General features: G+C 36.5%; 1 protein-coding gene across 2 annotated transcripts in view; it reads left to right on the top strand.

Moving 5' to 3' along the window:
- aatka (apoptosis-associated tyrosine kinase a) overlaps nt 1–19,262 on the top strand; it is a 61,716-nt gene that overhangs the window by 19,620 nt on the left and 22,834 nt on the right. For both annotated transcript variants that reach the window (XM_048183088.1, XM_048183097.1), the window contains exon 2: nt 13,481–13,614. In XM_048183088.1, coding sequence (XP_048039045.1) covers nt 13,481–13,614 — 134 coding nt within the window. The remainder of the gene's footprint in view (nt 1–13,480; nt 13,615–19,262) is intronic.

The following is a 19,262-nucleotide window of genomic DNA, read 5'->3' as shown; positions in this document are numbered from 1 at the left end:
CTGAACCTGGGCAGGCACCTGGTGAACTGAATCGTATAGTCGAGTCTGACTGTCCTGATGAGCCAGTGAGATGGGTTGGGAGATGCTAACCAGACCTCCAAACTCCACTAGAGGAACAATCATTTTTGAAGTATCTGTAGTGCGACAGCGAAGCGGAACATTGGTCGCCATGTTGGGAAGCCTGTATTGCCCTCAGCGCTAGCCGCCGTGGCCTTGTGCATTGCAGAAGGACCGGGACGAGCAACTGAGGTGGCTCTCTCTATTACTAGAAAAGAGAGTTGAGATCGCAGCGTTGTCATTGTCATCTTCTCGGAATGAAGATATGAGCCATCCACAAACGCTGTAACAGTGTGGGTGAGACCCAAACACTTGAGACAGCGATCATAGCCGTCTGAGGTTGAAAGATATCGACTGTATCCAGAAACACACTGGTGGAATATCATCTTTATAAAGACATCTGTGCTTGCTCTTTTAGAGTAAAAAAGCTCTTTTAGAATAAAGCTGCTCTTTTCGGCTTGCTAAAGCACCCAAGGGAACTTTCTTGCACTTATCCATGTGCATTAATACTTTTATTCAGCAAGGACACATTAAATTGATCAAAAGTGACAGTAAAGACATTTTTAATGTTACCAAATGTTTCTATTTCAAATAAATGCTGACCTTTTGAACTTTTTTATTAATCAAAGGATACTGTTTTCAACATTGATAATAAGAAAAGTTTCTTGAGCATCAATTCATCATATTTGAATGATTTCTGAAGGATCATGTGACACTGAAGACTGGAGTAATGGCTACTGAAAATTCAGCTTTGATCACAGGAATAAATTATATTTTACAATGTATTAAAATAGAAAAAAGTTATTTTAAATTATATTAATATTTCACAATATCAGTGTTTTTACTGTATTTTTGATCAAGAATGCAGCCTTAGTGAGTATAAGAGACTTCTTTCGAAAATATTTTAAAAATCGTACAGACTCCAACCATTTAAACAGTAGTATGTGTGTGCATATATACACAAAAAAGGTGAAAATGGGCTTCTATACATATGTGACCTTGGGGTGATCCAAATCTAATTTTGTGAGATATCAGAATGTGTTAGGTCACTCATATTGAGATATTTGGATTAGGCTACTTACTATATTTTAAAGTAATTAGTATATAATTAACCATGAAATAACCCTCCATCTTGAATGATAGATTAGGTGTAAAGCAGCCACACTGCACCACTGTGAGTGTCCTGTGCAGTTAGAGGACGTTCACAAAGCTCAGGTTAACAGCAGCCACAGCACCTGAGGCTCTCTGCAGTCATTCTGTGTTATTAGCAGCACCTCTTGCATTGTCTGTCATCCGAACACAGCAGTGGCTCCCACAGACTCCACATGTGTTACATAACCAAAGTCTTCCTCTTGGCATGTGTCTAGTCATGAGCCTCTCATGTTAACCATGAACAGAGACAGCAGTGCACAAGCTCTGACATTGTTTGTTAAGACAGCTGAAGATATAGGGCCTCTTCTATCTATATTAATCAGTTATTTCCCATGTTTTCTCCCACTGCCCATTTTCAATAGCTTAGAGTGCTGAAACTGCAACCTTGTGTATCCATCTCAAGTGTCCATCTCAGACCTGTCTGTGTTTGAACAGCTTTGTAATAAAGAGGATCTGGGAAAATTAAGTGCTTTAGGCCACATACACACTACAGCTAAATATATTTGCACTCTTACTTAATGCTTCAATTATTTACGGGTGTGACAACTGCATTTTCTTGCAATAATCTTTTATTTACAATTTCGTTTTTTTTCTTTTTTTTTTTTTTTTTTTTTTACAGTGTATTTACTAGGGCTGTCAATTGATTATTTTTTCTAATTAAACTATTTACTTGGCATGATGATTAATTATTCAAATGAATCACAACTTAGAGTCGGCATGAAACAGAAGTTGTGATCTTTTCTTCCCTGTTGTGAAGTATATCCAAGAGAAACGGCTTCTGGGACAAGAAAAAATGTAGGACTTGATTCTGTCCATGGGGAATTGATTGGATGGTTGTGGTTTGCTATTGGTCAATCTCATGTGAGTGACAGGTTGCCCCGCCCTCACACCAATAAACACATCATCAGAGAAGAGAAGTGATGTTGCTTCAAGAGGGAGGGAAAGATATTTTGATGAAAGATTACAAGTCACATGAATAAAAACAATTATGTGTACGGATAAATAATTTAGAATAAATACTGTAATATTCCATAAAAAACTATTTTGATTTCATGGTGACTTTACATTACATTATTGAGGCTTTAGATTTAAATATATTGTGCAGCATCTTTTATTTCCATATTGAAAGGTCTACAACCCACAGCAATCCATTTTGCAGTTGACTTACAGTCTCTCTGAGACAAACTAAAGCAACGTTTCTGTCAGGACCACTATTGTCAAATTTGATTGATAATGCATAGAGTTTGTATTGGCGGTATGGTTCTGTTCTGGGCAAGAACTTCCTGCGCATCCATGCAGCCTAGCATGAATAAGAGCAGGGAGAGCAGCAAGAACCCCCCCTAGGGTAAACAGAACAGAACCAACATATGCAGATATCATTAATGTCAGTAATTTAACATGTAGACATATTTCAAGAGTTAGTCTGATTCAGGGGAATCATAAGGCCAAATCCTGACTGATGAGGAGGAGCTGGGGATGGAGAAGGGTAATAGCTCCTGAGAAATGGGATAGCTACTGATAATACTGAGGAGCTTATATATAGATGCTATGATAAGCGTTGTATTCTTATAGGTTGACGCGAGTCACCTGGGAGTCAGCTGATGCGATCGCGCTTGACTGACGTGACCTGCCAGAACTAACGCTAACGCTGGATTTTTCCAACATTCTTGTATCATTGTCACATTTCGTCCACTAGTGGCAGTGTAAGGTTGGTTTGTGTTCATGATTTTTATTTTGTATTTCATGCTTACATTCTTAGATGCTGGTCATGTCATGTGATTCCCTGTTCCCCTTTAGTACATCATAAATGACTTGTGTCTCAGAGCGTGCAAACGATAAATGCTGTCATGTTATCTTGTGAGACGCTTCTGGAGGGAATTAAAGCAAATCATTCTGATGACAGACTTGAGTTTCAGAATGATCAAAACAACATTTGAGATGCTGTGCAATAAAAATTGGCCCACTGGTTATTCCAGTTATCCAATCACATCCACTGTTGAGGCAAAGTAACAAAAGTTTTTTTTTTGGCTCATTGAGGGATTTATTTGGCAAATGTGTTTACAACTTAGTTCATGTGCATGTCTTGTTATCGGGTAAAAAAAATCTTCCTCAATTGAGCGCATATGTTTTTTATGCACATTTTTTTAATTTTTGCGCATCTTGGCATTTCCATCCAGTTTTTTTTTATTTTTTTTATGCGATATCCCAAAATGCACATAACAATAGGTGGATGGAAACATAGCTAGTGTCAGTCATCACTATTTTGGGTACAAATAGATAATTTGATTTTTACAGTGGGAGCGAGGCGAATCTCATATTAAAATGGGATTGTCCATCACAGTTACTACACAATTAAACGTAATAATGCTGGTTAAATAGATACTATTTCCAGTTCATTTCCCATTTACTTTTTGTGAAGTCTAATTTTTTGGGTAACCTGGATGAAAAGAGCAGAGTTAAAAAATGTACGGTAACACTTTATTTTGATGGTTCCAATTTAGACTTTCTACTAAGTAACTTTGCAACTACATGTCAACTTATTCTACTAACCCTAACGCCTAACCCTAACCTAACTGTCTACTAATTGATTAATTCATTTGTTTATAGGTTGTAGAATGTCTAAATTGGACCATCGGAATAAAGTGTAACCAAATGAGTTATTTAGGTTCAGTGGCAAAACCCTCAAAAGAGGATAAATTAGTCCGAAAATTAAGTTCGGAGGGAACCCTGTCGAATGAAATCCTACATAGTGTGAGTCACTCTGCTTCATGATGCAGTGAACAGGATGTCTCATCTCCCCAGTGACTGCTGCCCCCTCCTTCCTTCCATCTACTCACTCACCCTAAACTAGCCAGCCATTATTTTTATTCATACACTCCACAACACACAACTCCACATTGCTTTACATGATAAACAGATTTCATTTAAGCTTTTATTCACATATAAACATTGATCAATGCACATTAATGGAGCACATCAAATATTTTAAATGGAAGCTCAATTGCACTCTCTTGATGTGCAAAAGCCAATGTGGCTTGTTCTCACATGTCATCCAAGCATGGCTGAGCTTCCTTTTAGCATAAATGATGAGTGTTGATCAGTGTTTATGTGAATAAAAGCCTAAACTTAAAGTTTTAATGGACTTCCAGTAGAAGGACTTTTAGGTTTCATTAAAGAATATCGACACTTGTGTTTTGAAGTAACTCTTTAACATACTGCCTTTCACTATATACACTGACAAAAATGGTTGCCTCAAACTGGTAACACCAACATTAACTGGTTTTATTCACATAAAAAAAAATATTAACATCTTAAAATAAACCTAAATATATTAATTTATACCAGCAAAACTTTTTTTGTGAGTTTTTTCCAATCAGGTGGAAATAGCTCATTTAGATAACAATGGTAGGTTACCACTTTTCACAATGTAGGGAGGTATAGGTATATTCAGACAGGATTCTCAAATGCCCCCTTTAACATTCAAACCTCAAGGAAGTGAATGCAAAAACTAAAACAAACAAACAAACAAACAAAAAAACTGATAAGATTAATCACAATTAAATATTGACAGCCCTAATATTTATGCCGATTAAAGGGGTGGTTGATTATGACTTGATCTCACTTTTTTAACTTTAGTTAGTCACACCGGACTGCTTCAGAAACGATGGTCAAATCCACGTTGGATTTGCACAAAAGATTAACATGACGGCACATGCTAGTCGATGAGTTGAATCAACTCCACAGCAACTACATAAATTTATCCACTGACCGTTCAGAAATGTCCAGTTGCATTCTAAAAGTTGTAACTTCTTCCTGAGTCTCTACATCAGTGTTTGAACAATGTAAGGCTGGACACCGTTACTGACAATCCTCATTTTGGCAGCGTGAGATTCTCCAGTTTTGTTGTTGTTGAGCAACACTATTGTTGTTGTTTTTGCTCACACCTAAATAGGGGCAAATTTGACAAGCTATAATAAATGATCTGTGGGGTATTTTGAACTGAAACTTCACAGACACATTCTGGGGACACCAGAGATTATATTACATCTTGCAAAAGGGGCAATATAGGTCCCTTTTAATGTTTATTGTTTAAAGAGGACCTGTTGTGCTTTTTTACATTTTTAACTTTCTTTAGTGTGTAATGTTTGAGCATGACAAAGGTCTGCAAAGTTACAAAGCACAAAGTCACTCCAAAGACAGTTATTCTCTATATCAGTGTTTCTGAACTCCCTGAAATGCCTTGATTGTAGTCTTGAGTTTTCTTCTGGGAACAGAAATGTCACAATATTCCTCATTTAAATATGTACTGAATGAGGGACTTCATAGAGACAGGGACTAAACTACGTTTCCTGTACAAAAACATAACTCGCTGCTTAACTACCATAGTTAGAAATTTCCCAAAACCGTCACAAATTTGTCGTTCAAACACATTGGTTGGTGTTACGCAGGTGGTGGAGTAATAACTTCTTTTAATGAATCCGTTAAATTCATTATAAATTATGGACATGGCTTCTGAGGACTAATTCTCTTTTTTCTCAGTTATTTTGCTTTATTTCTAGTTTCAATCATAGACTCGTTCTTGCGTACTAGAGCACATATGCACATGCGCACACTTCAAAAACACAGCTTTAAATCTCTTAACAAACAAAATTTGTATATATTCAAATTAAAACATATAGATTGTTCTGAATGTGAGCTTGCTTATTTTGCTCAAGATAAGGATTTATTAAGTCCACAGTGACAAACAAACAAAAAACTATTCTTCTAAATGACGTTTTATTAACAAATTTCTGGAGGAGCACTTTCAAATGATCTATCCAATCATCACGTCATTCCAACCAGCAGACAGCAATCAGTAATCAACATATCTACCCAATCAGCATGAGTGCAGGACTGTAGATACGCATTTGTTCCTTGACAGTTTCTCAGCATCCCTCCACCACCCCGTCTCCTCACACTTGCCTGGTTATCTTTCTAACCAGAATACGGGAAAGTACTCTGGGTTCGGGCCAAATACCGACCTCGGAGCCCTCTCCTCAGACAGCATGCCAAATACGCATACCTTTTACTTATCTGACTTATTTGTAAGTGTGAACTCGTGAACCACAGATCAATATCTGAAAACACTGACTTCTTGAACTATGCTGATAACAACGGAACTTTCGACCATAGTTGGCTAATATGCTTTTGGGAGCATTACTGACAGACTGGGAAGAAAAATATGGGAAAAATAATGTGTTTTTTTGAACATTCAAGCATGAAATGCCTATTCTAGCAGACCCCCAAAATAAATTCAAGACTTGTCCTCTTTAAATGTCAGCACCTAATTAACATTCATAAAGACAGCTTGTTTTGGTGACAACTGCCTCTATGCATACAGAAACTTTGCATACTGCGGAAGAAGCATGATAGTATGCGATTCCGAACACCTGTGATACATCCTTCTCTTATTTCACAGCCTTTAAATTCAGTAGCTCTCATCCTGCTCTCTTCATCATCTCAGCTCTGATCTCCTGTGTACACTCACACCCCAGGGAAGCAAAGCTATGTGTTTAGGAGGCTGTGTGAGAATGCTTGGGTGTGAGGGGGAAACCTGATGAAAGAGGGAGAGGAAAATAGAAAGAGCAGCTGTTAATGCATCAGCAGAAATGTGTCATCATTATGAAAGGTGGGGGCTGAGGAGAGATTTGACAAAAAGCGAAGTGTAATACATGACGGGTCAGGCAACCAGCATGTTACCATGGAGACACGGGAGTGGGTGGGAGAAATGCTTTCGTGCACCCAACCCAACACGTTGCTGACCGTGTCTCTGCATGTGGTGTTGTGTATACACACATGCTCCGGTCACTGACATTGCCTCCTGTTCCAAAACCCACTGAGATGCCTACATAGACAGCTTTATTAGGGTGCAATAGTTGTTCTCCTGATGCCAACTAAGACTGTTTTAGTATGCAGCAGCATTATTATACTATCTTATATAACTAATTTTGGCAAATTCTAAAACAGCATTATGTGTATCCTGAAGTCAATCCCATAATGCACTCCACTTAATCGTTTGGGATCAGTGAGATTTTTAACACATTTAATCAGCAAGGACGCATAAAATTGAACAAAATGACAATAAAGACATTTATAATGTTAAAACCTTGTACTAAGTATACTACACATGCATTTACATATTTATGTGCTAAATAAAAATACCCTGCAATTGTACTTTTAGTATACTAAACTGGTATACTTAAAGTCTGCTAAATTGGAACAACTAATTTTGTACTTAATGCACTTTAATTGTGACAAAGTAGTGCTGAGGTCCAACTGAAGATATACTTTTAAGTATAATTGATTGTGCTAAAGTGGAACTATTGCAAATATACTTTAGATACACTTTGAATATCTTGCATTTAAAGTGGTGGTTGATTATGATTTAAATTTTTTAACTTTAGTTAATAAGTAATGTTGCTGTTTGAGCATAAACAACATCTGCAAAGTTACAATGCTCAAAGTTCAAATCAAAGCGAGATATTTTCTTTTAAAGAAATACTACAACAAACGGCTGGTAGGGACTACAACAAGCCTCTTCCTGGGTTGGTGACATCACAAACCCTAAAATTTACATAAATCCTGTCCTCTGAAACATGCAACAAAGGGGGGTGAGGCCATGTTATTGCAATACAGTACGTAACACAAATGCAATAGCATTTCAGAAAAGCAAGATGACAACATAAGTTATAGCCATACTTAAACTAAACTATACCTGTTCTGTCTTCATACAGCATATATTCTCTGGCTCTGTAAGCATCTTACAACAGTTCCCACATGAGTAATTTATAGATTATCATGACAGTATATGCTAATTAAGATAGTTAACTCCACATCAGATGCATAAATTCATCAACTAACCATTCAGAAACGTCCTGTTGCGTTCTACATGTTGATACTTCTTCTTGAGTCTCTACATCATTGTCCGACTCCGGTTTAAACATAAAAGTCAGAACACTTTCTGACATTTTCAGTGAGTCTGCATGAGGTAATCAGAGCTGCTAACATGAGCTCTTGAAACTCCGCTCTCTTCTTGGGAGCAGCAGCTCATTTGCATTTAAAGGGACATACACAAAAACTGAATGTTTTTGCTCACCCTCAAAAAGTGACAAATTTAGCATGCTATAAAAATTATCTGTGGGGTATTTTAAGCTTAAACTTCACATACACACTCTGGGGACATCAGAAAATTATTTTACATCTTGTAAAAGTGGCACTATATGACCCCTTCAAAGACATTTGAACATTATACAGAGAGCATAAAATCCTTATTAATAGCGATATTGAAAAAACATATTAGGCATAATATTAAGAAATGTGCATTGTGCAATAAAGAAATACTCCAAATAAAGTTTAATTATAATTTTACATCAGTAAGTCTTGATAAGTGATATGTCAATAAATATGTTAAAGGTGCCCTAGATTCAAAAATTGAATTTACCTTGGCATAGTTGAATAATAAGAGTTCAGTACATGGAAATGACATACAGTGATTCTCAAACACCATTGTTTCCTCCTTATATAAATCTCATTTGTTTAAAAGACCTCCGAAGAACAGGCAAATCTCAACATAACACCGACTGTTACGTAACAGTCGGGAGCATTAATATGTACGCCCCCAATATTTGCATATGCCAGCCCATGTTCAAGGCGTTAGACAAGCCAGTATTAACTTCTGGATCTGTGCACAGCTGAATCAACAGACTAGGTAAGCAAACAAGAACAATAGTGAAAAATGGCAGATGGAGCAATAATAACTGACATGATCCATGATAACATGATATTTTAAGTGATATTTGTAAATTGTCTTTCTAAATGTTTCGTTAGCATGTTGCTAATGTACTGTTAAATGTGGTTAAAGTTACCATCATTTCTTACTGTATTCACGGAGACAAGAGAGCCGTCGTTATTTTCATTATTAAACACTTGCAGTCTGTATAATTCACAAACACAACTTCATTCTTTATAAATCTCTCCAACGTTGTAGCATTAGCCGTTAGCCACAGAGCACAGCATCAAACTCATTCAGAATCAATGTAAACATCCAAATAAATACTGTACTTACGCGATTAGACATGCTGCATGACGAACACTTTGTAAAGATCCATTTTGAGGGTTGTATTAGCTGTTTGAACTTTTTTTATGTTAAGGCAAGCGCGAGCTCTTGGGGCGTGGAGCACGAGATTTAAAGGGCCACACACCCTGAATCGGCTCAATTCTAATTATGCCCCAAAATAGCCAGTTAAAAAATGAATTAAAAAATATCTATGGGATATTTTGAGCTGAAACTTCACAGACACATTCAGGGGACACCATAGACTTATATTACATCTTTTAAAAAAAAGTTCTAGGGCACCTTTAATGGATTTGAAGTAAACTTAGTATGACTTGGTATGAAATAAAATCATGTATTTAAAATATATTTTAAAATTTTGGTATAGTTTTTTTTATTTTTTTTTACTAAGGAAGATACAAATAAATGTTCTTTTGAAATTTCTATTCATCAAAGAATCATAAAAAAAGATTCAGTTTTCCCAAAAATATTAAGCATAACTGTTAACATTGATAATTACAAGAAATCTTGATCTTGAGCATGAAATCATTATATTAGAATGAAAGGTCATGTGACACTGAAGACTGGAGTAATGATGCTGAAAATTCAGCTTTACCATCACAGGAATAAATTACATTTTAAAATATATTCAAATAGAAAACATTTATGTTAAATTGTAATAATATTTCAAAATATGACTTTTACTGTATTTTTGGATCAAGAATAACAGACTTTTTTCAAAAACATTTTGACAGGTAGTATATTGAAACATTGAGTCCTATTAAGTAAGAATTCTCCCTAAGAAGACAGCTGCCTATGTTGGTAGTATACAGCAGAGCAGCTCAATAGGTTTTGGTACAGAGCCCATCAGAGTTTTGTTTTGTTGTATTTGTGTGTGTTTATACCATCCCATGCCTATTTCTGTTTCAAGGCACTGACCTTTCAACCCACATGAGCCATGACAGACGTCATATGTGGAACATGGTGTCCACAGTGACACGTGTCAGCATATCAGCAAAACAAGCCACTTCCTCCTCCATTTCAGGACACATGGCCATTGTGGTGAAGAGTTTTGCAGATCTGGATGTTCATGCACTTTTCAACTGAGAGAGAGAGAGAGAACACATGCTTATCGTGATTGTGTCTTTTGTGTGTGTGTCTTTGTCCCCTGCTGACAGCAGGATTATGGTGAAAGTCAGATTAAATCTCAGTGGTCCAAAATGTGACACCTGCCCCTGCGGTGTCCTTGTAATGACAGAGTGTGAAAAGGCCTAAATGCTGTTGGCCCGAGTCCCATCGCTTCTGCTTCATTAGCATACAACCAATCAAACTGGACAGCTGGGAGGCATGTTTAAACGGCAACAATTTTACCTCTAATTTTGTCCTTCTTTTGGGAGATAATCATTATCTGGCAGCATTTTACCAATCTCTTCTTTTCAGAAAATCAGGTAGGACTAGTGGGTACATGTCAGTGTAATTATTATTCATGAGCCAAGCTGATTTTATATGTTTTATGTGTTCTCGTTCCCACTGTATGTATCTGGATTTTATATGCATCAATTGATACTTATCTTTACAATTAAGATGTAATGCTATTTCTTTTTAATGTAGGCCTTTTTCTCACATAAAGCTATAGATTGATACGGAAGCGAGTCCTAAAATCCAGAAACGAGTAAGCATTTTGCACTTCCGGTTCCATTGTCCTGAAGTCAGTAGTTTTTTGGTTAAATGCCTGAAATAAGGTCAGCGGGTAACACAAGGTTTTTTTCATGTTTTAGTCTATGTCATAAAATACATCAGTAATACCACACATGGTTTTTGTGATAGTTGTGATGTGTCTTAAAAAAGGCTCCCTAAATAGTCCCTAAATGGGACTAAAGGGGACATTAAATGTCATCTCAACGAAAAGTCTGCTTTCACAGCCTTGTGTTTATACTATAAAGATTGATCAATTTGTTTGAAGCTTAATGGTGGTGACACTGAAGTCGTGTGAGTGCACTGTAGTTCGTTTATAGTCTACGTGTAGATTTTACGTTTGGAAATTGTATTTGGGCTTCAAAATTCATAAAAGTTGTGTTCATTTGTGAAAATTAACTTACTGAACAAAACATAAGAAAGAGTTAGTAAAGAGCTTATTTTCTGCAATAATCCAAAAGTCAATGGAAATGTTGAAGGAACCTGGATAAAACTAACTTTTGAGTTGGCCTACAAAAAAACATCACTGCACTCAGAAGACTTGAAATATAGAGCACAAGTTGCATTGATTTACTTTTATGGTACTTTTATGGTGCGTTTTGTCCATTTTGGAGCCTGGCAGTTTGAATTGCCATCCATTTTGGTGTATGAAAATGAACAGCATAGGCATTCTGCAAAAAGTTTTTTTTTTTTTTTTTTTGGATGTCCTTTTAAGATTGCATTCTCAATTTAGATTTTATTAGTATACAGCCAATCAAACGGTAGAGCATAGCCTCACCTTTCCTTTGACAGCCATATCGCTGTCTCTCATTTCATTAACTGATAACAAGCAATTTGCGATTCATTATAAATAACAAGTGAGTCATCTTGTATCTATGCTTTTGAATCCTATACTGCATCATCATGCCAACTGCATCAGAGAAAAGCAGATTTAGCTTCCATTAGCTCTGGTTTCTTCATGGACAAGTGATCCATTCAAATGTGATGTCCACCAAATCAAATTACTGACAGCAGCCGCATACTGCTGTTATGAAACATTTAGATAACCTGCGTTATTGTCTTATCAGCTGTTAATAGTCCGATAGTCTCTCCCTTCGTAAAGGCAAAGTGAAAATGCGATTTAATTTTCTCTGTAATCGCTGTTCTATTTTTTCAGGTGTTTTATTGTTTTTATTTATTTATTTAGCAAATTTTCCGATTTTGACTGAAGGTTATGAAGACAAACAATTTGCTAACACTTTATAATAATTCTTTCATTAACATTAGTTAACATGAACACTACTTCTACAGCATTTATTAATCTTAGTTAATGTTAATCTCATCATTTACTAATACATTTTTAAGAACAAATGTTGTATCCGATAACATTAATGCACTTCATGAACATGAACATTTGTATTAACTGACATTAAGAAAGGTTAATAAATGCATATTGCACTGTAAAAAAAAAAAAAAAAAAAATCCCTGTAAAATTTACGGTAAAAAAAACGGCAGCTGAGAACTTTACTGTAAAAATGCGGTAGCAACATTTTAGGTTTTATGAGACAGCACTTGTCTATTTTAGAGTTCAAAGCCATATAATTTAAAGGTTTATATTGTAATCATTCTGGTTCATAACTGTTTATTTTACACACTGTAAAAAAATTATGTTAAATTTACGGTAAAACCCCCGGCAGCTGTAAAAAAATGATCGCGGTTTTAACAGTAAAGTCTGTAAAAATGCTACGGTGAAAAACAGTTAATTGGTTTACAGAAAGTTTCCATACTGGGGGATTGAACGACTTCAGATTTTTAAAGTTGACATTTATGTGATTAAATTCGAGTCAACGTCGACTAGTCGACGATGACTTCATTAATGAACAAACAAGGGTCTGTTCACACAGAACGCGCTTTTGCTTTTCCATTCCAATGCGCTACTTTTCCATTTTTTTTTAATGTAAACTCGCACTAGACACACATGTATGACTGTTGCGCTCGTGTCTTTCGTCTTTTGCAGCATCTTGCTCATGACACGGTATTCTAAAAACACACCGCTCAAGTTCAAATCAGTTCAACTTTGAAAAAAAAAAAAAAACGTGTCTCAAGACCTTGCGTTTTTGAAAGCAAAAATGCGTTCTGTGTGAACGCGCCGTAAGTCTGAACCTCGAGCTGAGACTCGAATACGGGTTGCCTTGTGCACAGCTATGGAAAGATATGATATGACGCTGCCCATAAATATTGCTCCTACATAACAGCTTATTTTTATCAGTTCTTTTGTTTTTGGATAGTTATATTTCTCACAGATTTCTGTTCTAGATCAGAACAATCAGGGCTGTTTGGGAACCATTTCGAAAACATTTTTGGCTTGGATCTGTTTATGCACTAGAGGCACATAAATGACACATTTTACCTTTTAACATTGTCAGTGAGCCTTTATGCACTGAAGTCTGTGGTTTGGTGTACAGTAGCAGAGTTTGACACAGAATGTGTTTTTGTGTACCCCAGGTGGCTCCCCGCTGAGTGAGCTGTCATGGCCGTCCTCTCTGGCAGTGGTGGCTGTCTCCTTCTCTGGCCTCTTCACGTTTGTCTTCCTCATGCTCGCCTGCCTGTGCTGCAAGAAAGGGGACATCAGCTTCAAGGTGAGATCTCAGTCCTCATTAGTCATTTCATCCATCACAAGGGCCCCCCAAATTAAAGGAAGATGAGAAATTAATGTCTTCTGCGGCACCTCATCCTCATTTTTTATAGGCACGTCATTCAGTTCACTCAAGTCTTTTTTTCAGCTACCTATTATCATTTTTGTTTGATGTCACCTTGTTTCTTCCTAGAAGTACATCATGTCATTCAGCCTGATTGGTTTGATTTGTCCTTCTAGTCATGTACACATGTACTTACAAAGCCTCACAAAGAAAACGTCAATCTTGCGGCACTTTTCGGTGAAAATCAAAAAATGACTCTCAGTGGTCTTCTTCATTTTGAGGATTAAAGCCTCCATTTAATTCTGACCATCTTTGTTCTTGCTACTTCTGTATTGTGCATCCTTAAAACACGTAAAAACCTGAAGATAACTTAGATTTCTGAAATAAACTATAAAACAGAAGCATCGCACAATTAGTCTTAATGTTTGCTGTTTTCATAGACTCTGTCCAAAACTTTGTGAGCTACTTCCTTAGGCAGCATTTCTTAAAGGCTGTTTAAAAAGTTTGGCAGCATGATGATCCTGTCTTCTAAGTTTCCTTGTTGTAGTCAAAATCTCAAGAAGTACTGCATGCATCCTTTGTGGAGGTGGCAATCTGAGTGAAGATAAATATAAGATGGCAGACAAAACAAAAAAAGTAATTATAAATAAAGTTATAAATAATTCATGCAGTACTCAGAAGTGCTGATTAAAACTACTTAATTCTAATTAACATAGATTGATACTGTATATCAGTGGTGTCAGTTAACTACAATCAAGGTATGGCAAGTTCATTCAAAGGCGCCGTTCAATCTTACAATATTTCATGACAGTATCAATTCAATTATGGGGCCATTCATTTGGGGCTTTGCTAAAGATTACATTTAACACCATTATTAATTTTAGTGTTTTCAAAGAGTAAGCATTAGATGATGCTAAAATATTATAAATGTAAAAATGGAGAAAATGTTCAAATCCCTTATCGACCAATGTACAGTACTTTGCCATTCAAACTTTTTTGAAGAAATGAATATATTTATTGAGCAAGGATGCACTGTAAAAAAAATCCCAGTAAAATTTACGGTAAAAAAACTGCAGCTGTGGTTGCCAGAACTTTACCGTAAAAAATACAGTAGCAACGTAAAAAAAACGGTAACGGTAAATTACGGTAAAATAACATATTTCATTAACTGATATTAATGTTAATTTACCAACCTAATGAAGTACTAATATCTGTTTTGCACCTTTATAATACACTGACAATCACCAAACACAGTGGTGATGAGAGTCACATGATTAATCAAAGTTCATCACAAGCAGCTTTTCCACAAGCTGAGAAGGACAACACACAAGGACACACACACACTAAACACCATCATGGTAACACACATGACATTTTAAAAATGCAATAAACATTAATTTAACAACATTAGGTGTAACATAAAACCCTAATGTACATAACTGATTAAAAAAAAAGAGAAAAACTAAGAAGAAACAGAGTTATTTCAACGAAAATATATCAAATGTGAAGTGTCACGCAGGGAATTTTGGGAATGTCAATTTATGTTTTTTCACTGTAAATTTTACAATGAATTGTTATTTTAACTTCCAAAAACTGTGAATTTAACGGTATTTTACCATAAAATTACATTAAATGTACCGTTAGATCTATTACAGTTATTCACCGTATATAGTACGGGAACTTTCTGTAAACCAATTAACAGTTTTTCACCGCAGCATTTTTACAGTCTTTTACTGTTAAAATCACGGTAATTTTTTACAGTGTGTTTCATTACATTAAAATATTGATCTGTAGTGTATCTAATATATGGATTCCAACAATAATAATAATAATAATAATAATAATAATAATAAACTGATATGAAACTAATACACTTTCCGGCCAAATAAAAAGTCAGTTTGGATTTAAATAGGCAAATGCTTAAGAGTAAACGATTGAATTGATTATTATGTTTCTAGCATGTTATATGTTTGTTAGCAGTTCTTCAAACTCTTTTCATTTCGTAAACAACCATGTAGGAAGACACATCATGGTCATATTCCAGAATGACAATGTCAAGATTCATCAGGCTCAAATTGTGAAAGAATTGTTGGGAGGGAGCTTGAAGAATTATTTTCACACATGAATTAACACCTCTGAGTCCAGACCTTAAATTCATTGAAAGTCTTTGGGATGTGCTGGAAGAGATTTTACAGAGTGCTCACCTCTTGCATTGTCCAAAAATTGATGCACCTCTTGATGGAAATAACATCACAACATTTATGTAGTGTCTTCACAACATGATGCTACATGGTTGTTTAAAAAATGAAAAGCTACACAATCCCTCAGTTAGGGTTTGAAGAACTGTTGCCAAACATATAACATACTAGAAACATAATAATCACTGTAAAAATTATCCAGTTAGAGACTCTTAAGCATTTGCCTATTTAAATCCAAACAGCGACTTTTTTATGACTGGGCAGTGTACATATTCATGCTGATTATTCATACTGATTATGCACCATGCTGCTGCATAGCCAGACCTTCAGACTGATGACAAAAGGTCTGAACTCCTCGCAGCTTTCATTGTCAAAGGACTGCCCAAGGGGATGCCTGACTGACATGTAACACAACCAGTCACATTCATTCAAGAAAGTTGTGCAAGTTTACTGCAACAATGGTGCCGCAAACTTCACATATTTTTGAAAATCCAGCATTTATTTGATACTAATAAGCACTCATTGTCACAGTTGTAAACACAAAGGCTTTCTTCTTCCATGAGGGGGTTTGGCATTACGATGGCTTTGTTTCCAGGTGGATTGTTAAAAAATGTGACACACATATCTCGGAAATCCTGCAGAATTCATCCAATCACATGACGACTTCAGAACTCCCGAAGTGTTTCCCACTTTGTGTGCCTTATGCATCAGATGTTCAGCTTACAGTCTGTGGACGTGATGTCTGATGCTGAGACAAAAGGCCCATTCACACCAAGAACGATAACTATAAAGTTAACTATAACAATAACTATAACGATAACTATTTTTTCATCCACACTAACGAACGATAATAGTCTGTTTATTCTAAGCTCACACACTGCGGTTTCAAAGTGTGTACAACATGTTTTTGATGTTCTTGTTGCACTTACACGGCTTTAACCAGCAGATGTCCTCAGCATGCTATGTTTTGAGTGAATAGCTAGTGTAATCGATCTTATCAACAGTGAATTTAGCTGACAAAGTCAATATAGAGAAATAAACGGCAAGTCTTTTTCACTGCAGCTTCAAAGGACGCAAGACAATGTTGTCAAAGCTAGTGCTATTTTATGTTGCTAGCCTGGCATAATGATCTCATTACTTTTCACCATTCATTCTGAAGGACCGATTGTTTTCCATATATCCATTTTCAAAGCCACAGTGGTGGCTTTTTCTGGACCTTGGCAATTAACTTCTCAGTAATGCCGTCCGCCATTTTAAATGCGTGAGCCCTTAAATTAGAACGGATTCTGATTGGCTGTCAGTGTTTTTCATTCAACAGCTGGAAAAAATCGTTTTGAAAGTGATCCCATTGATATTGTTTCTCTATATCATTATAGCTGTGGTGTGGACACTGCTATTCTTTTATATTCAGAACAATTTTTAGAAATATATCTTTATTGTTATATTTAAAGTTATCGTTCTTGGTGTGAACAGGCTTTAACATCTAAATCTGTTGCAAGCGGAGTCACCCATATGCATCGCATTCATTTCAGTCAGGATGCTGCATTATAAGGCATCTTCCCATGTAGGCAGCAGGGCAGATCAATAGGTTTAGGAACAGAGTCATAGCATTTCTTTATGAAGAATGGCACATCGAACCCAGCATGGCTCTGATACATGGGGTGATTTTGCTCAGGTCCCTGATAGAATTAGATTTTGCTCAGCAAGAACAAAAATTAGAGGGAACATGAATGTTTGACAGAGAATATAAACAGACGGGGACAGAAGGATAAGTTGTTGTCAGAATTGGTTTTGGTAACACACAGTTGAGGATTAATGTAAGCAGGCTGTTTATGTCCTCATGCACAGCAGTAGTGGGCGAATGGCACATCATAAGACCCACACAGCTACAGTCCGTTAATATGCTGCCCATAAAGCCCTGCTTCTGTACTGTCTGTTTTTAATAGGATCGTCTCTAAGTGACTGTGTGAGTGGGTGGACGGTTTGTCCATGTCTGTCCCACACTGGGCTGTCTGTGGCAGACTGCGAACATGGTTCAAGTCCAGGGATCATGTATAATTACCATGGCATTTGGTGTTCTGTGGAAATCACAGGGATGCCACCCTGTGGAGAGTCTGTCCATGTTCGTATGGGCGTTCAGACAGAAAACAAGCTGACCTTCCTTGTGTATGAATTTCTAGCTTTACGTGCTCTTTCTAGCTCATTAAATTAGCAATTAAGCCTAATTGCCTATATTAGTACATTGTAAATTTCAAAATAAAACTGTTATCGTGATATGGCTTAGTGCAGTTGTAATATCACACACACTGCGATTTAATTAAATAAGAATGTGCGCTCCAGAGTGGCGCTGCTCATCTAGATGTGTGCAGCCCATGATACAATACTTCACCAGACCACGAATTGCCTGCATGCAAAGTGCAGAGCTTCACTCCGAAACCAGCAGCGCATACATCCATTTGCAACCTGTCTTGCAACTAGACATATTCGGCTTTTCGAACAAGAAAAAAAATGTAGGACTTGATTTTTTTTCCATGGGGAATATATTGGATGGTTCACTGACATGAAAAAAACAAAAACATAATGATTAAAGATTAAGCAGTTGAATGAATTTGGTTTAATTTTAGTCCATTCTAAATACAATTCTGCATCCTGTCCTTTACCCTAACTGAAATTCAGGAGCTGAATTGACATTTAAAAGGCATCTTAATTCTGAATGGTGCACAAACCTACACTGTACCCTGGTAGAACCATAGTCATATCTATTCTATAATTCTATAAGTCATATCTATTCTATAAGGAAACACATGCTGGAAAAAAAATCTCTCACATAATGCTCAGGAACATTGCCAAGGAGTGGGTGGCATTTGCAGTATCATGTGAGACCAGACCACATCTTTTCATCCTGATTTCACATGGGTCTCTGTAACAGACAGTCGTGTTGGTATTAAATGTGACTAAAGCCTCTTTAGGGATTTGTGTATATTGTGAACGAGTAGCAAACGCTGCCGACGGAGTGAGGCAGCTGCTCTTCCTGAATGGAAAGCAGCCCTTGCTCCCCGGAGCTACAACTATTGCTGGAGTCTAATTGAAATGAGTTGGCTGCTTCACACTGGCGTACTTTTCATCAAGATGTTTGAGGTTCTTATTGTGCATCTGTTGGGAAGTAACTGATTGTATGGCTGCAGTCCATTATGGTCTGATATCATGTGCCAATATCAAACTGGCACTGAAAACATGCTGCTTTCTCAGGGACACGTTCTACTGTATGTCTCAATAGACATTTGTCATAGTACATTTGACTGTTTAGATTTGACAGTTAATCCCTGCTGGTAGATGGCATATTACAGCATGCGGGTAAACAGGATTTTTCTTATTAGAACATATAGTAGA

The sequence above is a fragment of the Megalobrama amblycephala genome, linkage group LG1 (assembly GCF_018812025.1).
Source record: "Megalobrama amblycephala isolate DHTTF-2021 linkage group LG1, ASM1881202v1, whole genome shotgun sequence".
Lineage (NCBI taxonomy): Eukaryota > Metazoa > Chordata > Actinopteri > Cypriniformes > Xenocyprididae > Megalobrama > Megalobrama amblycephala.
Note: the sequence above shows the minus strand (reverse complement) of the source record. Positions and strands in the feature narration are given on the sequence as shown.